The following is a 19,466-nucleotide window of genomic DNA, read 5'->3' as shown; positions in this document are numbered from 1 at the left end:
ACAGTCAAAAATGACTTTCAGTGAGATGTTTGTTTTGGAATTAAATGGAGACTGGCTCTAAACAAATTGTCTTTATTCAAGACAACTTTTTACAAGATTTGCACCGAGGTAAGGTATGTATCAGTACAGTTACAAAGCACAACGGTTTGAAACATGACAACAAGCAAACGTTGCAGTAGCCGGCTGTATGTAGTGCTATTGGCAGCCCAGTGCACCGACATATCTCTAGGCTAACGTGACAACAAGTAAACACTGTCAGTTTGTATGTAGTTTAGTAGTTGTCTATATTTAGCACATCTGGCTGCCCAGTGATTTAAGACATGTCTGTAATGTGTAACGTTAGTAAATCCTGGTTATGTCCTGCCAGTCATCTACCAATCAGAGCTAATGTAACCTCACTCTTCATTTTATTGATAGACTCTCAAGTTTGAACAGACCACTGCAGAATAACTGCTGACTGTGGGTTGGAATGAACATTAGCAAAAACAGTTTAGCCCCTGTGTTAGCGTTGAGCTTGTGCTCTATCTCTCTCCTGTTTATCTTTCTTCTGCTCTTCTGTCCTTTTTCTATCTGACAGTTAGGCTCCAGTGTCTCTTCTCACTACTAAACTTCGTCAGCCAGTGTGGTGTTGTCATGGAGACTTAGATATGCAGTTAATCTTATTTTAAAGTGCGGATTACAACCAGGCATATATCTAGAACAGGGCTGTCCAATTTGGGGCCCGCAGGCCAAAGATGGCCCACCAGCAATTTTTTTTTTTTTTTTTTTTTTTCAGCCCATGTTGGAATTTTTATTGTATGTATATTTTTAATTATCATTAATTTTCCACTGCCAGCAGCCTGAATTTCCCATTCATTGTTTATTTATTATTGACCACAAATGAAAACTGTGTTACATTGAAGGTAGAGTGGTACTCGTCCCGTCAGCTCAAATCTGGAAGTCCATGACCAGAAAGTGAGAAGATGCAGGGTCATGACAAGAGAAAGTTTCACAAAAGTTGGGAACATGAGTACTTTTTTTTCCAGAAATTTATTCCACAGCTGTATGCCTAATTTGTAGGCAGAAAGTCGCTGTTTTTAAAAGAGTACAATCTTTTTAGATAAATGTAAATGCAGTCGTCATTTATAGGGGAAAATGTAAAGCAGATGTCCAGTTTTATTACTATTTCTTTTTTTAAAAGGATGGGAAATGCACTATTTTGGTTTCGGAGCAGCATGCTGTGCCCCGTGTTGTTCAGGTTATACTGCACTAAATGTCTTTGAAGACTAGTATTTCTGTCATGTGGATGTTCTGTAATTTCATACTGTGAAATACAGTAAAGAATTTTTTTCTCTATTTTTTTTAATCAATCTTTCTAATATCATGCACTGCATCATTAATGTTTAGTTTTGGCCCACAACCCTCCATCCTGATTTGTTTTTGGCCCTTCACTGAAAAGAATTTGGGCACCCCTGATCTAGACAGTAGACATTTGCAAGATCACTTAGAAACTCCTCACAGCCCCTTTAAGATACAGTTTCCTCAAGAACCGGTTTTAAGATGTCACTGCTGACCTTTGAGGCTCTCTCCATACACGTCTGACCTCTAGGTGACACATGAGCCTGAGGGCCTCGGGCAGTGGCCTTTTGTGTGTCCCCTGGGCTCAGCTGAAAACCAGCAGTGACAGAACATTTACAATCAAGGTCCTGAAACCATGGAACGAGCTGCCAGAAGAAATCAAGTCGACCAGCTCAGCGACCACTTTTACATTTCTTCTTTAAAGGTGCTGTGAGAAGTGTCCCTCTGGCGTTGATTGCAGTGACACTTTTGGGTCCTGTTTTTACACTTTCATGAGAACGTGACCCTAACCAAAGCATGTGTTTGTTTTGGAGAAAATTAACAAACAGCAGATCTTCTTTTTAAAACTAATTTACTTTGTGAAAAACTACTTTTTTTCAGGAGGGATTTAATGATTTCTACTTTCTTATGAACCTCAGGTTCCTTTTTTTGCTCTTATTAAGATAATTGTTATAGCTATCTCCATTTCCTTCAGCTTAATCAGAGTTTACCCACAACCGTAAGGTGAGTCTAACTTAAATCTATAATATTCAAACAGCTTGCCATTATTTCCTTCCCAAACAAACTTAGCTAGTATTTATTTTTTAACACATTTGTCTGCCTGAGTTCTCATCTCGTCTGGTCCTCTGACCTCTTTTTAAAATTGCTGATCCCTGAGATACTTCAGCAAAGAAGATTATGTAAATTTAATGGTGAATGCTAAAGCTTAAGGTCTTTTAAACATGATTAATCTGATAACTCAAGTGTTTTCTCTTTGTTTTCCAGAAATCACCGTTCCACCCTCAAACACTTAAACAAATTCAAACCCACAACCTTCACAGTAAATCCACAGCCGTTAATCTGTTGGCCGGTGAGCAGCTCACTGGAGCAGTCTGAGGGTGAGGCGCCTTGTTCAAGGGCACTTCAGTGAAAGTAATTAAAGAGGGGCAAGCGCTGCAGTTTCTCCCACTCTCCACTCTCAGATTTATCCTGCTGGTTTTAGGATCAAACTGGTCACCTTCAAGATCGAATTTGCAGGACGACTTTCTCTTGACCTGTGGCTGAGCTGAGGAGAGTTGGAGGTTGATTTATTCATAAAAACAGGAGTTCAAGTTTTCTGTTCCTGGAATAAAAATCTATAATTTTCATGGCTGTAATAAAATCTGCAAACAGCAGATTTATGAGACCAATTTATTTACCGATTTATGAGCTGATCAGATTAAAACTGAAACAATCAGCACTTTAATCAGAATAAAACTGCTGATCTGGTTAAATCCTGATCCAAATTTATTTGTGTCACATTTATCAAACTTTGCTGGAGTTTCCAATAATTAGCTGCAACACCTGTAGGTGTTTCCTGGTGTACTTGGCAGCATGAGTAAGGTCAAAAATGGGTTCAAGGAAAATGGTAAAGCAAAATATATAAACATCACGAACCACACAGCTTTGGCAAAAAAACGCTTACTGGAGTAAGTTTAAATTAGAGAGATATCAAGGCTATCAGAAAGGCACAGACAGGTCCCACAAAAGGCTCAGTTGGAGTTTTTTCTTTCTTTTTTTTTCAACACCTAATCTCAGTATGTTGGAGATCTGGGACTTTCAAAAAGAGCAGTGTGTGTTTTTGGTTTTAAATATTAAAAAAATATCTAAGTATAGGTTATTATAATTGATCTACTGTTTATATTTTGATTGAGTTGCACTAAAAACAGCACTGACACAGCCCTTGCCTCAAATCAGAAAGGTTCCTGGTTCGGTTCCCTAGCTGTGTGTTTATGTCCATTACTTCCTGAACATTAACCCAGCAATGGCTAACTACCTAACGGCGCTAGCATCACGTAAACTATACAACCAGGATCAACTGTTCCAATTGTTTCCATCATATTGTTTTGACCAACATGCAAAGAATTATGGGATCAGTTCAGCCATGAAGGCTTGTATGATTCTCCACAGCCAAAAAGAGTAGAACACGTTTGCCCAGTACTATGAGTACTCTGGCTTACTGCAAAAATCCCCAAAATTCTCACACAGTGGATTGATCACTCTTAGTTGAATATAGGAGTGAATGCATGAATGGTTGTCTGTCTCTACATGTAAACCCTGTGATAGGCAGGAAACCTGTTCAGGTTGTACCCACCTTGCACCCAATGACAGCTGGGAAAAGCTCCGGCTCCCTGCGCGTCCAAAAGGGAAACAATAGCAGATAAGTGGATATTTCTAGAAGAGGCTATCGAGATTTTGTTCATTAAGCTTTAAACATTAAAATATTAAAACAGTGTTTCCTAACCAAGGGGCAAAATCCGGTCAGTAAAAATGAAGCCTATGTGGAAGTGCTAAAAGTTGCTGTCCGTCGAGAATCCGCTTGAGGCTGTTTGCAGAAAGACTAGAAGTCACGTAGTCACTAAGCCATAAAATCAGACTTTTGCGGCATTAAAAAGCATATTTACAGCCTGGTTCAAGAAACATCTTGGGTCTAAAACGCTAATTTTACTATTGGCACACTGTACAGTGAGTGAATATTTTCTCACTCTGCAGTTTAGAAGTTGTTAGGATCGTTTGATTGTCCAATCAGAGGCACAGCTCAGGTCACTTGACTGCCAGGCGCCCTGCTTGAAAAGAAAGTCACAGCCGGCGTCATATTAAATGTGGCCGCGTCCATGGATTGGCTTCATTTCACGGTTTCAGGATCAGATGGGTGATGTTGCAGAGGCTACATCCATGTTTTGTACAGTCTATGTTCCTGAAACTGAACTCAGCACTACACTCTGTATTTGCAGTCTAACAACAAAGTAAAGACAGAAAAATTGTTTGAAATATACCAAACTGAGTCAGCTTCAGAAAAAGCTTTCACTACAATTATTAACTGGTGCTTCATTTCATGAACACACTGAGTCTTTTTCAGGCTTCCATATATAAAACATGCAGCCTTTATTTGACTCAGCGCTGTCAAAGAACTGACTGAGGTTCACCAGGAGGACACTTTCTGATGTCGATGACAAAGATTTATTTTAATAACTTTCCACTGAAGTTTGAGAGAGTTTCCAAAATCCTAGAGACGTGAACGCACAAGAATAATTTCTCATATATTGAATAACTTCCGTTATCATGATTTCAGGCAAAACTGGGTTGAAAGATTTTCTTCTATAAGCCTTAGAACAATCACCCCCATTCTCTTTGTGGAAAGCTGAAGTACACTCACCACTTTATTCGGCACACCTGTCCAACTGCTCATTAACGCAAGTTTCTAATCAGCCAATCACATCGCAGCAACTCAATGCATTAGGCATGTAGACATGGTCAAGACGATCTGCTGCTGTTCAAAGTGAGCATCAGAATGGGGAGGAAAGGTGATTTAGAGACTCTGAACGTGGCATGGTTGTTGGTCTGAGTATTTCAGAAACTACTGATCTACTGGGATTTTAACCCACAACCATCTCTAGGGTTTACAGAGAATGGTCCCAAAAAGAGAAAATATCCAGTGAGCAGCAGTTCTGTGGGACAAAATGCCTTGTTGATGCCAGAGGTCACAGGAGAATGGACAGACTGGTTGGAGCTGATAGAAAGGCAACAGTAACTCAAATAACCACTGGTTACAACCGAGGTCTGCAGAAGAGCATCTCTGAACACACAACACGTCCAACCTTGAGGCAGATGGGCTACAGCAGCAGAAGACCACACCGGGTGACCCTCCTGTCAGCTAAGAACAGGAAACTGAGGCTACAATTCACACAGCAACACCAAAACTGGACAATAGAAGATTGGAAAAACGTTGCCTGGTCTGATGAGTCTGGATTTCTGCTCCACATTCGGATGGTAGGGTCAGAATTTGGCCTCAACAACATGAAAGCATGGATCCATCCTGCCTTGTATCAACGCTTCAGGCTGCTGCTGCTGGTGTAATGGTGTGGGGGATATTTTCTTGGCTCACTTTGGGCCCCTTAGTACCAACTGAGCATGGTTTAAAGTCCACAGCCTACCTGAGTATTGTTGCTGACCATGTCCATCCCTTTATGAGCACAGTGTACCCATCTTCTGATGGCTACTTCCAGCAGGATAACGCTCCATGTCATAAAGCTGGAATCATCTCAGACTGGTTTCTTCAACATGACAATGAGTTCCCTGTACTCAAATGTCCTCCACAGTCCCCAGATCTCAATCCAATAGAGCACCTTTGGGATGTGGTGGAACGAGAGATTCTCATCATGGATGTTCAGTCGACAAATCTGCAGCAACTGTGTGATGCTATCATGTCAATATGGAGCAAACTCTCTGAGGGATGTTTCCAGTACCTTGTTGAATCTGAAGGCAAAAGGGGGTCCAACCCGGTGAGTGTAAATCCATGGTATGTTTCAGAATGTATCACCAAAATTGGGCCTCCTTCAATCCAGCCTGTTCAGCTACTTTCAGATTCAACATTTCCATCTTTTCTAATTTAACCGATCACCCTCTCTTAAAACAAATATCTTGCAAAGATTAATGTTCACTGGGAAAGTGAATTAGGGGAAGACATGATTCAGGGAAGCTGAAACTGTGCTCTAAAGAACAATAAATGACAGCACTTCCTGTGCAAAGTTAAACTTTATACAGTTTAGAGTGCCTAATAGAGAAAAAAGGAAATTTCCATCTACGAGATTTGGGTAGAAGCTTGCATCCTTGTCCCTTTCCTCCCACACTGTACAGCTCTGAAGAGGAGCAGACGCTCTTGCTCATTCGTTTTCTGTCATTACACCCTTGTTTTAACACTGTGGAGGGAAAGTTCCCACAGAGGACCTGATTGATTCGTAGCAGCACAAACACAGCCAATTACTCTTTAATGCCACTGAGTGAGAGCCAATTCAGCCGGCGGCACTCGCCAGAGCCACAAAAAAGACAGACGCACTCCGCTGCTCCCATCATCGCGGGCTGAATAAGAACAAATGAGGATTATCACGACTGCTCCCAATCTTTGCATCACACCTCTCTGCGCTCGTCGCGTCGGCTCTCGTTGGAGAACAGTGGCAGTAATGACTCGGCAGAGATGAAGTCTGGGACATGGGATGGGTGAAATGCTCTTAACAAATTGCATGGGTGTGTTCCATGTTTCTGTGTGAGCGGCCTCAGCAGGGAAAAGGAAGCAGCAGCTGTTAGCGTTAGCAGATTAGCAGCAGGTGATGCACACCAGGTGAAGACACATTGTGTTTTTCCACTCTTATCTAAAAACCCAGGACGGCTCGACACAGATTCCCCACAAACTGAAACACTTGGTCTCCACACACACACCATCAATCCCACTGTGGAGGCTCTGTCTGTGATTAGCTTCCTCCCAACCTCTGTGGATATGATTCCCGCAGGGATCTGTGTGTGTGTGTGTGTTTCTGCCTGTTTGCGTCTGTAACCTCCCACCACCATAATCTCCTAGTCCGTCTGTCAGTCAGTTTGTCTGCTTGCACCGCCCAGACGCCAAACACACAGTTCATCTCAGCTCATCTGCAAACATTGGATATCTGTATCCCCGTTGGACACAGAGACATGGAGGGACAAGGTGTGTTCACTCCTGCACAAATGACTTCCCTAATCCTCACAGGTCTGTGGGATACGGGTGCATTATCAGCTGTGAGCATCTCGCTGAGCTGGGATAATGACAGACTCACAATATGCAGCACGTTTACAGAGGGGGATTAAAAAAGTGACCGAAGAACAAGGGTAAAGCTAATTAAAGGGACAGTTCCCATAAATAAAAAACAAATATTTGAGATTTTCACTGACACTTTAACAGGAATGTCGAGATTTGACCTTCAGTGACCTCAGAGGAGCTGGGAAAGATGGTTGTTGTTTGCTGGGTTAGCTTTTTGAAACTGGGTAAAATGGTTTTCATTCAAACATGGTAGATTTCTTTCTCCAATTGGAAGAATAACATAAGGATATAAGTGTTTTAAGGAATTTCAAGATATGGCCTAGCGGTTTAGGTTGCACTTCATGCGGTTAACCCTTGATTTCACGTGTCACTGAGTCCTTTCTCTGATTTAAGGCATACAAGTCAGAAAAAAAATCACTTCAAAAGGCAGCGTTCTATGGTTGAATCTGAAGGGGGTTTTTTTGTTTTGTTTTGTTTTGGTTGTTGATTTTTCCCAAGACAAACTTAGGTTTTATGTTAAGTTTAAGTGGGTAACCTCATATTCACAAGAACCTCCAAAAGACCCAAGTGCATGACTCAGTGTAGCAAAAAAAAAAAAAAAAAAAGTATATATATATATATATATATATATATATATATATATATATATATATATATATATATATATATATATATATATATATATATATATTATATGATTATAACTAAATTATACAATAAATAAAAATAATAAAAACAATAATTTGAATAAAAAATAATTTAAATTGAAAAAAAAAAGTAGACATAAGAACATGTCACAAGGGGGGAAGTTGGGCACAGTTGCGGACTAAAAAAGGGGGATTCTGAAAGTTACCCCAAACAGATAACCATTAAGCTCACCAAAGATCACTGGGGTGGGAGGAAAAAGCTGAAATAATATCGAGCTGGGTTAAACAGGCTGCTTAACAAAGACTTAAGCTCTGAAAAAGGACAAACAAAACCACCACTGCCAAGCAGCTGCAAAGAAACTAAAACTGGAGACCCTCCCGATAAAGAAAACACGTAAGATGGCCAGGAATGCCAAACACAAAGAGCTGTGTAAGAAACAAGGCCAAGAGACTATAACCACTTGGAAGACACTGCTTAAAAGCCCCAACACAACCCTAAACCCCAGCAAACTCTGAGAGACACTAGAAATCTCAGAGAACTGACGAGCAACTGTGGCGCTGGAGCCTGGCGTCCACACAAAACCATGAAACCAGAGGTTTCCAAAATCTTTTACTTTGGCCAGAGTTTTAAGAAAACATTTTTTTTTCAGTGATGTAGACTGTGGTTTCGTGTAGATGGCAGTCGTTAATGTATAAAAACACATGCGGTTCCCCAAATACCCCGCTACTTGGAGGCCAAACTGGAAAGCCTCACAAGAACAAAAAAAATCACAGAAACTCTGGAGACACTCTGGTCAAAATTTAACAAATACAACTGGTGAAAACAATGAGGGCAAGGATCACAATCAAAAGAGCGGGAAACACATCAGGACAGGAAGTAACATTTCCTGAAACAAGAAAGGATTTAGGAGAACTTTTACAGATTTATCACCAGACCATGACCTGGACATGTTCTACACCTGCATTTGAAAATGAAGTATCTTGGGAATATCTTAATACTGAAACCCTCAAGTGAAGTTTTCACTCCTTTTTGTTATCAGTCAGTTCACATATAATACTTATATTTCGATTGTTTGTTTTTCTTGTGGTTAAATTGTTTCTAACTATTTTTTTTCCAGTTACATTTATTATAATTTTCTATCTTGAAATATTCTTGGTGTTATTTTGTTTGTGCTACGCACTGCAGTTTTGCTGCTATAATTCTGTACATTTCCCCTGTTGTGGGACAAATAAAACGATAATAACGATAATAAAGTATGCCATTCGTAAAACCATGCGTTTATGGTGGTAGCATTGAGAATATATTTTTCATTTTATGTTTTAATGTATCCTTTTTTTAAGAATATGATTACAAAGTCTTGACTTCCCATTTCCTTGTTATGACCTAAAATAACTTGGGAATGCTCACTCTTATTTGTGACTCTCAGGTCCAAACCCTCCACTATAAAGTTCCAAAAAATAAACCTGGTTTTGTAGATTAATTTTCATCTTTTACAGGGACAAATGAATAATTTATCTTTGTTGTCATCATTGTTGTAAAAAGAAATAAAAACCTTGTCATTATAAGACAGGAAAATAAAGCAAAATAAACATAATTCACACTAAATAAAAGCTCAAAAAAGTAGCACAGACTCATGACATTCAAATTATTGTATGGTCCCTAATTACTGCATTTCTTTACTTTAAGATGAGTGTTTTTCCTAGTTTTCATTGGTCGAAACCTTCTGCCTGAGTTATTTATCAAAAATAAATCAGATTAAATGAAATTTAAAAAAATCTGATTAAATGAATAAATAGAAGAAATCTTTCCGCAATGAGGCAAAAAAATAAATAAATAAAAAGTGTCTGAGTCTGGTTTGAGGCAAAATGATGTTAAAGAAATGTAAAACTGAATCTTTAACAGGGCAACAAGCTCATGAAAAACAGCCACAAAAATTGGTTCAAGGCACTCAAAACCCACACAAACACTCATCATATTGATTTTATGTAAAGCACTGCGTGGACCAACCTCAGACTGAGGCTGCATCCACTGGAAGCGATGATAATTAGCTCTGAAGGGATTTTATTGAGTTTATTTTTAATAAATATAACTCATTTTTTCAGAGGGCTCTCATACATCACTGTGCAGCGTGTTGGCGTGACACCACCACCGCCATACAGACGACTTTCCTCCCTTTTATTCCAATTTTCTTTTTTCCCCCTCAAAGTTCATCATGATGCATGAAATGGGCTGCATGAATGCTTTGATTGATTGCCTCTTGCATCACCCACAACCCGTCTGAAGTCGAATCCAGCAGCTGCTCCAGTTGCAGAAACAGTCACGTTATTAGCAGGGGAGTCACGGCGCATTATACGTGAGGGAGTGGGAGCGACAGAGAGCAGAGGGGAGAGGATGAGCTGAAATGTGCTGCGGTGTCAGCGCAGAGTGACTGGAGATCAGGGACATCATAAAGTGCTCCCCCCAGAGCCTGTTAGCTCAGGGGGACACATCAGAGCGCTGCTCCCTGGACTCTGGGAGTTCAGCTGCTCCGGAGCTAATGAAAGCGAGCTGAACAAACAGAAATAGCCCCGTCAGGTTTTCATGCGCTGGCCCCACACTGGGAGATAATCTTATTATCTAGAAGCAGAAAACAACCGTAGTCTGACGGAGAAGTTGCTCTGCAGAAGGATGCAACCCTTGACGGCAATCTCCAGCGAGCGGACAGGGAGTCATGAATGTTTGATCAAATTTATGTTGAGGTAATTACACCCAATTAAACTTAGCAACCATATGAGAAACCAAATTCAAAACTGGTGAAGAGGAGGAACTAATCCACCTTTATGCATAAAACAAGGCCGCGTAAATTGCATGCAAGACTTGGAGAGTGAAAAAGGAGCTAATGTGACCATTAATGTGAGCAGAGTGACCCATGAGGGTTCTTAGCAGCAGGAAAAATCCTCCACAACAACCTCCTGAGACCATTTCTATGGAAATAAGCTTCATCTCTGCATATGTGAAAATACTTGATTCTACTCAAGCGTCTTTCTAACTGCTCTGACTTTTCTCTAATGTGCTCGCTCGTAAACATTTCCAAGGACGGGACACGGCGTTGGAGCCTTTCATTTGAAACAGGAAGAGGAGGGGGAGATGCTCAGAGGAGTCACATGAGAGGCTGTTAAAAAAAATAGGGCTTCCTGCAGAGCGGGAGATCATTGGGGTGTATTGAGGAGGAAAAGGTTCATATAAAGCTGAAAACCTGAGAGATACTCTTTCCAGGAGCACTTTGGTTGAACATCAGACCCCTGCTGGGATTTTACCCACAGAGAAAAAGATATGGAGCACCGAGCTGCCTTTGTGTTAATAACTAGCCATTTGGGAGCAAGGGCCCCTGCAGCAGGCAGCGAGGAAGCAGAGAATAATGTTGTTTGTCCTAACATGATGCAAGTATCCTCAACAGTCCAGGGCTCTCTTTGTTTGAAGCTTTATTATGGCCGGGCTTTATCAAACATGTGCTTTTGAGGTTGTGATTGACAAGCTGTCAGCAAACCTGCAGCTGCACAGTTAACCTCTGTGTCCTCTGGAGCTGAGGGGAGAGCTGGTTGGTTTTGGGAGTAGATCAAAAACAAACATCAAAATGAGCTCCAGAGGACTTTTTGGTAAATAAAACCAGACGCATCAATTACAAATACCTTTAAATGTCACTGTAGTTCTGCATGTGTGGAGTTTGGCGCCCCCTGTGGTGAAGAAATTTTACTGTAATTTCTGCAGTAACTTCCTAAGAATGGTCTTTCTGATATATGTCCTTTTACAGCAAAGGGTTGTGGGGGAAAACATATAAATTCTGTAAATTAAGATAAAGGAGTGATACAGAAATAATTTCACATTTTGCAGCCAGCAAGTAACTCTGCTTCTTTTCAAGGAACATTTTCTCCATTAGGGGGCGATATGAAAAAAATGAGTCAGGATGTTTTTATGTCAGGATCAGAATCTGGATTTTGTTAAGATTATTTTTCATATTCAGGCTGTTTTGACCTGGAAACAACATTTTTTAGCCCCAAATGTTTCTAATTCGTCATTCTAAACCCTATTCAACAGGAAGTTCTCAGCCCCCAGGGGGTGACATTTTTGGTCAATTAGTCAATTTATTTTCAAATAGTTATTCCCAAACATTTCAATTTTTTCTCATTTTATTGTCTTTGAACACACATCAGTGGATCTACGGAGGCCAAAGATGTTAACTGTCAGTCGGAAACACAGCAGCTCTCTCAAATGCCACACAGCTTCACTTAGCATTCACTGCTAGCTCCTCAAGACCACTGAATGTATCTAGAGTGGACAGCGAGTCTTCGCAGGTGAGGCTGTGAGGGATTCTGGGAGAATCTGAGTGGACCTGGGTGGTAAAAATGTCTTTACTGTACCTCCTGACATATTTTACCATCCCCCAAAAAATACACAAGAACGGCAGCTGTCAGTCATCGTCAAACGTAACATAAAACCTTATTTTTAACCATTTATAACTAATGAAAACAAAACTTTTCAGAAAAAAAGAGGACTTGAATACAAGACAGCCAAATAATATCTTCAATTCACCACAACAATCAGACATGAGAAATGTTTCTACCAGGTGTATTAATTTTTTAAAGTGTGACCACAGCACTTCTGGAATGACTGAGAAGCCGGAATTTTAACCTATACTGCAGCCAGCCACCAGGGGGAGCAGTTTTTGTTGCGACCTCACTTGGAGCAGGGCAAGATGACATCCTTTTTTTTTTTCTTTTTTTTTTAACAGTCTATGCTCAAGACAAAGGAAGATCCACCTCCTTTGCTGCTCTGCCAATCACAAGGCTGCATGATTCATACTGGCAGAACATCACTATGCAGCCCAGAATAGCTTAATACTGGATGCACACTGATAAGGTATGTCATACATAGTGCTAGGCCCAAAGCAGGCCACAATATATATCTAGATATTTATAAAAAGGAGGTCCCTGATCCATCTCTCCATCAGTTAGGGGATCCTTGGGTCTGAAAAACACTAAAGATCCCTGTTCTGGCTATTTCACGTCATGAGAAATCTATCCATGTAAAGACGTCAGCTATAAGAGTTGTTGAGTTTCTGCAGAATGGACAGAGCTTTAGCCTCATACAAGCAGCCCATGCTCAGTCCAGATTTAGTTTTGTGAGGCGTTAGTAGATAGACTCTGGTTTTGTTAGAGATCTTTACAAAAAATGTAAATATACACATAAATTAGAACATGACTAAATCAGTTCCATTAATAATACATTAATTGATAAAAGCTGGGGGCTGTATAAAATGGATCTTGGGCCATGGTTGGACCTGGGTCATAATAAAGAAATATGACCAGACATGAGAGAAGAACAACACTGGAATTAATAAAACTGAAGACGACAAGACACTAAATGAAATGAGGTAAAAACTGTGGCAGACAAATGACAAATAAAACTGATCATTCAGCTCTTAAAGAGGCTCCACTGCAGCTGCAATGGAGATGTTGAGATATATCTAAATTCTAATAACTCTTTTTAAGAATATTATTGCTATAGATAAAGTTCCAACCATATAATCTTAACTGCTCCATCGTTAAGTCCAATAAATTAGTTTCTATATTTTATACAAATGTCGGACGTTATTTCCACGACTGCAGAAATGAAAAAGAGATAAAAGCTTTCTATCAAAGGTCCCCCTGAGTATTTAGATCTTTACAGAAACATCCTGCTTTAGTCTGCGCCTTTAGGAGCACCTTTTCACACCCTGCAGCACCTCATGCCTCTGTTTTTGAGTTTTACATAAAACGACTGGTTCTCTTGATAAATAATCTGGTAATCAGATGGAAAACATGAACTTTTCTTTTGCAGAGGAGCAGAGAGGTCTTGTCTCGTCCTGACCTCAACAGCTGCTGTTATTTCTTTACATAAAACTGCACAAGTGCACCTCAGTGGATGGACAAAAGTCTGATCTTTTACAGCAGGTGAGAGGCTACCTTCAACACTTACACAAAGTTCTGACACACTGGGGGCCGTCTCCCACGTCAATACCCCGTCCAGAAGCATTAAAAATTCAACTTTAAGACGCTGAGACTCTCATTATGGCAGCACAAGGTGACTCAGAGCATTACAGGAAGCTCAGACTGTGCCGCCTTAAATTCTCAGGGTCCTCCTTAAACAGCAAATAGTCTCCTCTTCAATCATTCAGCAGCACATTAAAATATTTATGAGGGAATAATGGCCACATTTAATGACAGCTTAGAGTCCCAGCAAGACACAATATCCTGTTTATAAATACAAGAGGAGAAATTAATTTGTGGTGTGAAACATCTTTTAGACTATCAGTGATGCCGCACCAGTCTGCACCAGTCTGCACCAGTCTGCACCAGTCTGCACCAGTCTGCACCAGTCTGCTGTGGAAACATGTTGGCATGTTTACCAATTTGAGCTGGAGGTGAGTGACGGCATGTCAGGAATCACCCTGCATTCTTCCAGTTAATCCAGTTACAAAGGAAGTTTGAGCGGCCTCCAGGGAGCAAACCCCGAACACGGATAATTCTGTCATAGCTGGTGGAGCCATGCATACACGATTTACATAGCTGATCTAACAATCAGTGTTTCCCAGCCCTGCCTCGTCTGGTGTGGGACCGTCGTGGATTGGATTGGAGCTCTGGGTAAACCTCTTAACCATGCAGATCAAACAGAGGCAGACAGACTGGAGGGCTCGTGGCTACCCGGCTCTCAGCGTGTTTACTGAATCCAGCCGGCTGTGGCTCCTTCCCAAAGACAACTGCAACGAGCATCGAGCAAATCCTTCAATCCGCGACCATCGTCCCCAAGCCTCTTAATCAAATAAGGCCATTAGCTCCATCGCAAGCTCTCTGGGCCTCCAGCACTGGCAGACTGGGGGTTTTATCTCAGCCAAGTCCAACAATCAGGGCCCTAAGAGCACCCTTACACTCTCTGAGATAACAGACGTTTTTTTTCCCAGGATGTGAATTCCTGAAAATTTGCAAAATGATGCCTCAATAGTCCGATTAGACATTTTCCAGGAAAAGTGAGGCGAAGAAATGGGTTCCTTGGCTAGAATTTGGAGTATGCTGCATGAAATGACAAAATGCAAACTTCAAACTCTGCAGACCTGGGTTCAGAAAGAAATACTACTATAACAGGTGGTATACGGTGCAGTCTTTCGATAATGCATAAATCACTGCAGACATTTGGCTTATCAAGAAAAAACGTATCATCTTTTATCAGAGATGCTGCGATATGATTTTATTGTAGGGGTGGGAGAAAAAAACAACGTATTGTAGTATCCTAATTTTTGTTTGACAATTTTAAACTGTGATTTTTTTGGTTCAAAAATCTTTTTTTTTTTTTTGTTTCATTTGTTTTTTTCCCAAGTCCTTTATTTCAATCTTTGTTTATAAGCTGGTTTGGTAAAAAAAGAAAAAAAAAAAAAATTGAGAAATCAGATCCCTTAATGAAACCTTAAAACTGACTTGCATGTGCTGTTCATTTTTTGAGAAAATATGGCTCCTGATTGTCTGTACACATCATTATCATCATTCAACTTTTTCATTTGGTCTAGTGTGAAAAAAAACAAACAAAAAATTGAAAAATTTGGAAATGCTGAATGATCGAAATAAAGGAGGGCTGAAATATTTGTAGCCTGACTAGGAAGGAGTTATGCCACAGTGATGAAATTTGGCCTGTATTAAATTCAACATTTTCTGACACAGCATGGTCTATTTTCAGATTTACTGACGCTGATGTCGTGTTTGGGGACTATGAAAAGTAAAACCAGAGACATTTTGTGAATATGGATAAAATTTGGCACCATGTTGTTATCAAATATCTGCAGAAAAAAGGGTTAACCCCTAAGGACATTCACGCTGACATGGTTGCTACATTAGGGGATGAGGAGTTTACCAGTGTTCTCTCAACGCTTGTTGTTTTTCAAGAAAGGTAAACTCACTGGGGATTGATAAAGCCTCTGGATCAGTCCAGAACAACTGAGAAGATGCTCCGGTGGAGGGTTATGTATAAAGATCGCTGACTGGCTCATTTCACTGTCAATCAAAAAGGGATTCGGCCTCAGACAGATCATCCAATCATCATGCAGAAGCCCAGCGTCCAGGCCAGCCCACTACTTCATAGACTCCCAGAGACGCTGAGCGTCCGATGGGCGGGACAAAGCCCAGCATTTGTCCAATGACCGTCCAGTTTCCACAGTGGAACAACCCACTCTACGCTTCCCCACTGAAGTCAGAAGACGCTCAGCGTCCGACTGTGTTAAAGCGCTGAGACGCTGCGGGGATGATAGAGAAGGAGGTCGAGCCAGATACCTGTGATAGGAGCTGATTCAGAACAAACGATGAAGGAATTCTAGCTCAGATTTTGTCAATGAAATGTACACACAGCACTACTTTTTTCTTTTTTGGGGGACATTTTACGGGAAGGTGGGCTTCCCTTGCAATCACCACAGGTAGCAGTGCTCAAAGTTGCTGTTCATCGAGAATCTGCTTGAGGCTGGCTGCAGGAAAACCAGAAACCACAAACACAGCAAGCCAAAAAAACTAACTTTTACAGCATCAAAAAACAGGAAGAAATATTCATAGCCTGGTTCAAAAACAGCTTGGTTCTGAAGTGCTAATTTTGCTATCACTCTGTACGGGAGTGTTTTTTTTCCAATTCAGCAGTTTAAAAGGTATAAAGGTCAAGAGTTTGTCCAATCAGAGGCACAGCTCAGCCCATGTGACTGTCAGGCACCCAATAACTGTCAGAAAGGAAGCCTAAAGCCTGCATCAAATCCAATATGGCTCCTCCCAATGACTAGCTTCATTACTCTGCATCAGGAACCGATGGGTGACAACACACAGACTACATCCATATTTTACACAGCTTATGGTAATAACTTTTGAAAGCTCATTATTTGTCTTCAGGGTTTTATCCCCCTCAAAAATATAAAACATGATCTCTGGAGTCATAATAACTCACTGCTTACAGGGAGAGATAACACCTTCAAAGCTTAATGATATCCTTGGGCTGCACTCAGGAAAAATGAACTGATTCCCTCAAGAAATAACATTTCAACCAAAGGATCCAATGTCTTTGATAAAAGCACCAAAACTGAACCTCACTCTGAACTCTTTCTGTCCTTGAGCCTTGGTAAAAAAAAAAAAAATAAAATAAAATAAAATAAAGAAATTAAATTAAAAAAAAAATTCTTCACCAAAGTTCTCAAGCCACCAATTCAAGGTTTTTTCAAAAATCAGATTTCAGCTTCAACTGACCGCAGCGCTTTTAACTCCACTCACAGCCAGACACAATCACCAAGTTAAACAACCTTTGCAAAACCAAAATATCCTCAAACACCCAAACACATTCACACACACACACCAGCTGCAGCCGATCCTGAGCCGGCTGAAGCACCATCTTACCTTCACAGTAGGTAGAGTCCCCGTGGATGGAGGCGTAGCCGCTCCTGCACTCACACTCCGCTTTAGTATTCCGGTTTTTACACTCCGAGTTTTCTCCACAAATGACTCCCTCTGCGCAGAAATCATAACCTGAAGGAGAAGGACAAAAGAAAACCCACAACTTACTTTGGTCTGAAGAAATCTGCATCACACAAGGTGGGGAAAGTTGTGTACAAACACAAACACAAACACATGGCGGAGTGGTGAACCACAGTGAGCAACATTGTTTGACGAATGCACAATGAAGGGCAGGAAACCTGATAAATAATAAAGTTTATGACTGCAGTAAAGTCTGTGCTGTAAAAACTTTTATGTTTCATGGAAGCAGGCACACACACAGCATAAATACTCAAACACAAACCATGCTGCTCACATAAAAAAGACGAAGACACAGCTCAGCCAAAAGCTTTAAAAATCTGCCCGCTGCTTTACTGAATATTGTTTTTTTTCCCTCATAATTCATCTTTAAGTTTTAACATTTTACTTTTTCAGGTTTTATAGCTTTTGTTTAAAAAAACAATGTACAATATCTAAGTTTGGTTTGGCATTTTGTTATTCTGGTCACACTGACTAATGCTGCTTTAAATGGAAATGATTGTTCCAATGTGAAAGGTAAAAAATAAGCAGTCTAACATTCAAACTCAACAATAAACTAAATGTTCAGTTTGATGTTAAGTTTTACCGCAAGAAAGCTGTTAAACTGTGGAACAAGAAGGTATGACTTTTAAGCAGTAAACATAAATCATTTCACCATTTTAAAAAATGAAAAAGAAATCTTCAAATTATATTTCTCTGAGTCAAATTCTTTAAATAGGGGGTATTCTGTATTTTAAAGATGAATATAAAGTAACAGTGCTGGATGTTTAATCTTAGGTCTTCTACAAACATAACCATGTATTTTCAAAAACAAATATCCCCCATATGTTTGTGAAAATATGTTCATCTAGAGCACAGATGGCCTAGTGGTTTAGTTTGCATTTCATGAGGTTTGCCCTTGCGCGGGTGGCCCAATCCAATCCAGCCTGTGAAAATAACTTAAAAACATAGATTGATAGATAAAAAAAAAAATAAACAAACATATTAATTCACAAACAACTGGGTAAGTCAGCTAAGCACTGGTTGGAACATACCAAACCATATGTGGCAGTGTTTGTCAGGCATGAAACCCATGCCAGCTCTCAGAATGAATCCTTTTCATCCAGCTGTGACGTTTGAGAACCGAAAACTCTGTTTCCCGGCATATACAGGAAACCATGAAACCAGAGTTTTCCAAAATCTTCCCTTCAGCCAGAAAACATCATTTTTAGTGACATAAACCTGTGGTTTCTTGTGGATCACAGACATAAACCTATAAAAACATATGTGGTTACCAAGATACCCAGCTACATCTGGAAGTGGATTTTGGGTGCAAAGATTTCTAAACCACTACCGAAAATGACAAGCTCTAAAAATACCACGTCTCAAGATCTTCTCGAGATATTCATGAGATCTGTATGAAATCTTGTTGAATTAATGAGAACATCAGTTGAAGATCATCGAACTGGTTTATGACATGTAAGAAGAGGAGGCCTCAAAAACACCAAGGTCTACTCAGCTGCCACAGTCTGCAGGCCTTCAGAGGGCTGACCAATCAGAGGGAAGGGGGTCTATGGAGCAGGGAGCCTTAAAGAGACAGCAGCTAAGACAAAGTGTCTCACACAGAGGCCAAAATAAGTTGTTTTGTTTGTTTTCTTTGCACAAAAAAAAATCATTATCTTTAATCTGTTTTCACCTTACAAATCATTTACTCTACCAGCCATGTATGAATTATATCTCAGGCTGTCACAACACTGCACTGCCTGCACTGTGTATATAGGCTGTTTTCTTGTCTTATTGTTTGTTTTATTTCCTCTTATTTTCATTTTTATATTTCTATATTTTCATCTTGTCCTTACTTTTTTTATACTTACCATTTTTATCTATACTGTCAGCAGAAAGGACCAGTATTTCAATTTATCTGTATGCCTGAGAAATAGGATTTTTCAGAGCTGTAAATCAAGCTACTGCAGGGGTACCAGAGAGACAGAATAAAACCTAAAAAAGTGCAATACCCCCTCTTCAAACACTGAGCAAACAGCCAGGTGACACGCATCATGAAGTGTTGTGAGGTGGTTATGCAGATTAGAGTCACGGCTGGATCTTCACCCAAGAAGACAAGTATCGTC

At 40.3% G+C, this 19,466-nt stretch overlaps 1 protein-coding gene across 1 annotated transcript in view; it reads right to left on the bottom strand.

The window, feature by feature from the left end:
• The window catches only part of LOC141787630 (protein kinase C-binding protein NELL1-like), a 418,608-nt gene that overhangs the window by 227,543 nt on the left and 171,599 nt on the right, over positions 1 to 19,466 (bottom strand). The window contains exon 12 of the mRNA XM_074666181.1: positions 17,224 to 17,352. Within this exon, the coding sequence (XP_074522282.1) occupies positions 17,224 to 17,352 (129 nt within the window). The remainder of the gene's footprint in view (positions 1 to 17,223; positions 17,353 to 19,466) is intronic.

This window comes from Halichoeres trimaculatus, unplaced genomic scaffold, assembly GCF_033239565.1.
Source record: "Halichoeres trimaculatus isolate MK-OKI-2021-1 unplaced genomic scaffold, fHalTri1.1 fHalTri1_scaffold_3, whole genome shotgun sequence".
In the NCBI taxonomy this organism is placed as follows: domain Eukaryota; kingdom Metazoa; phylum Chordata; class Actinopteri; order Labriformes; family Labridae; genus Halichoeres; species Halichoeres trimaculatus.
The sequence above is the reverse complement of the archived record's forward strand: the minus strand, read 5'-3'. Positions and strand labels throughout refer to the sequence as shown.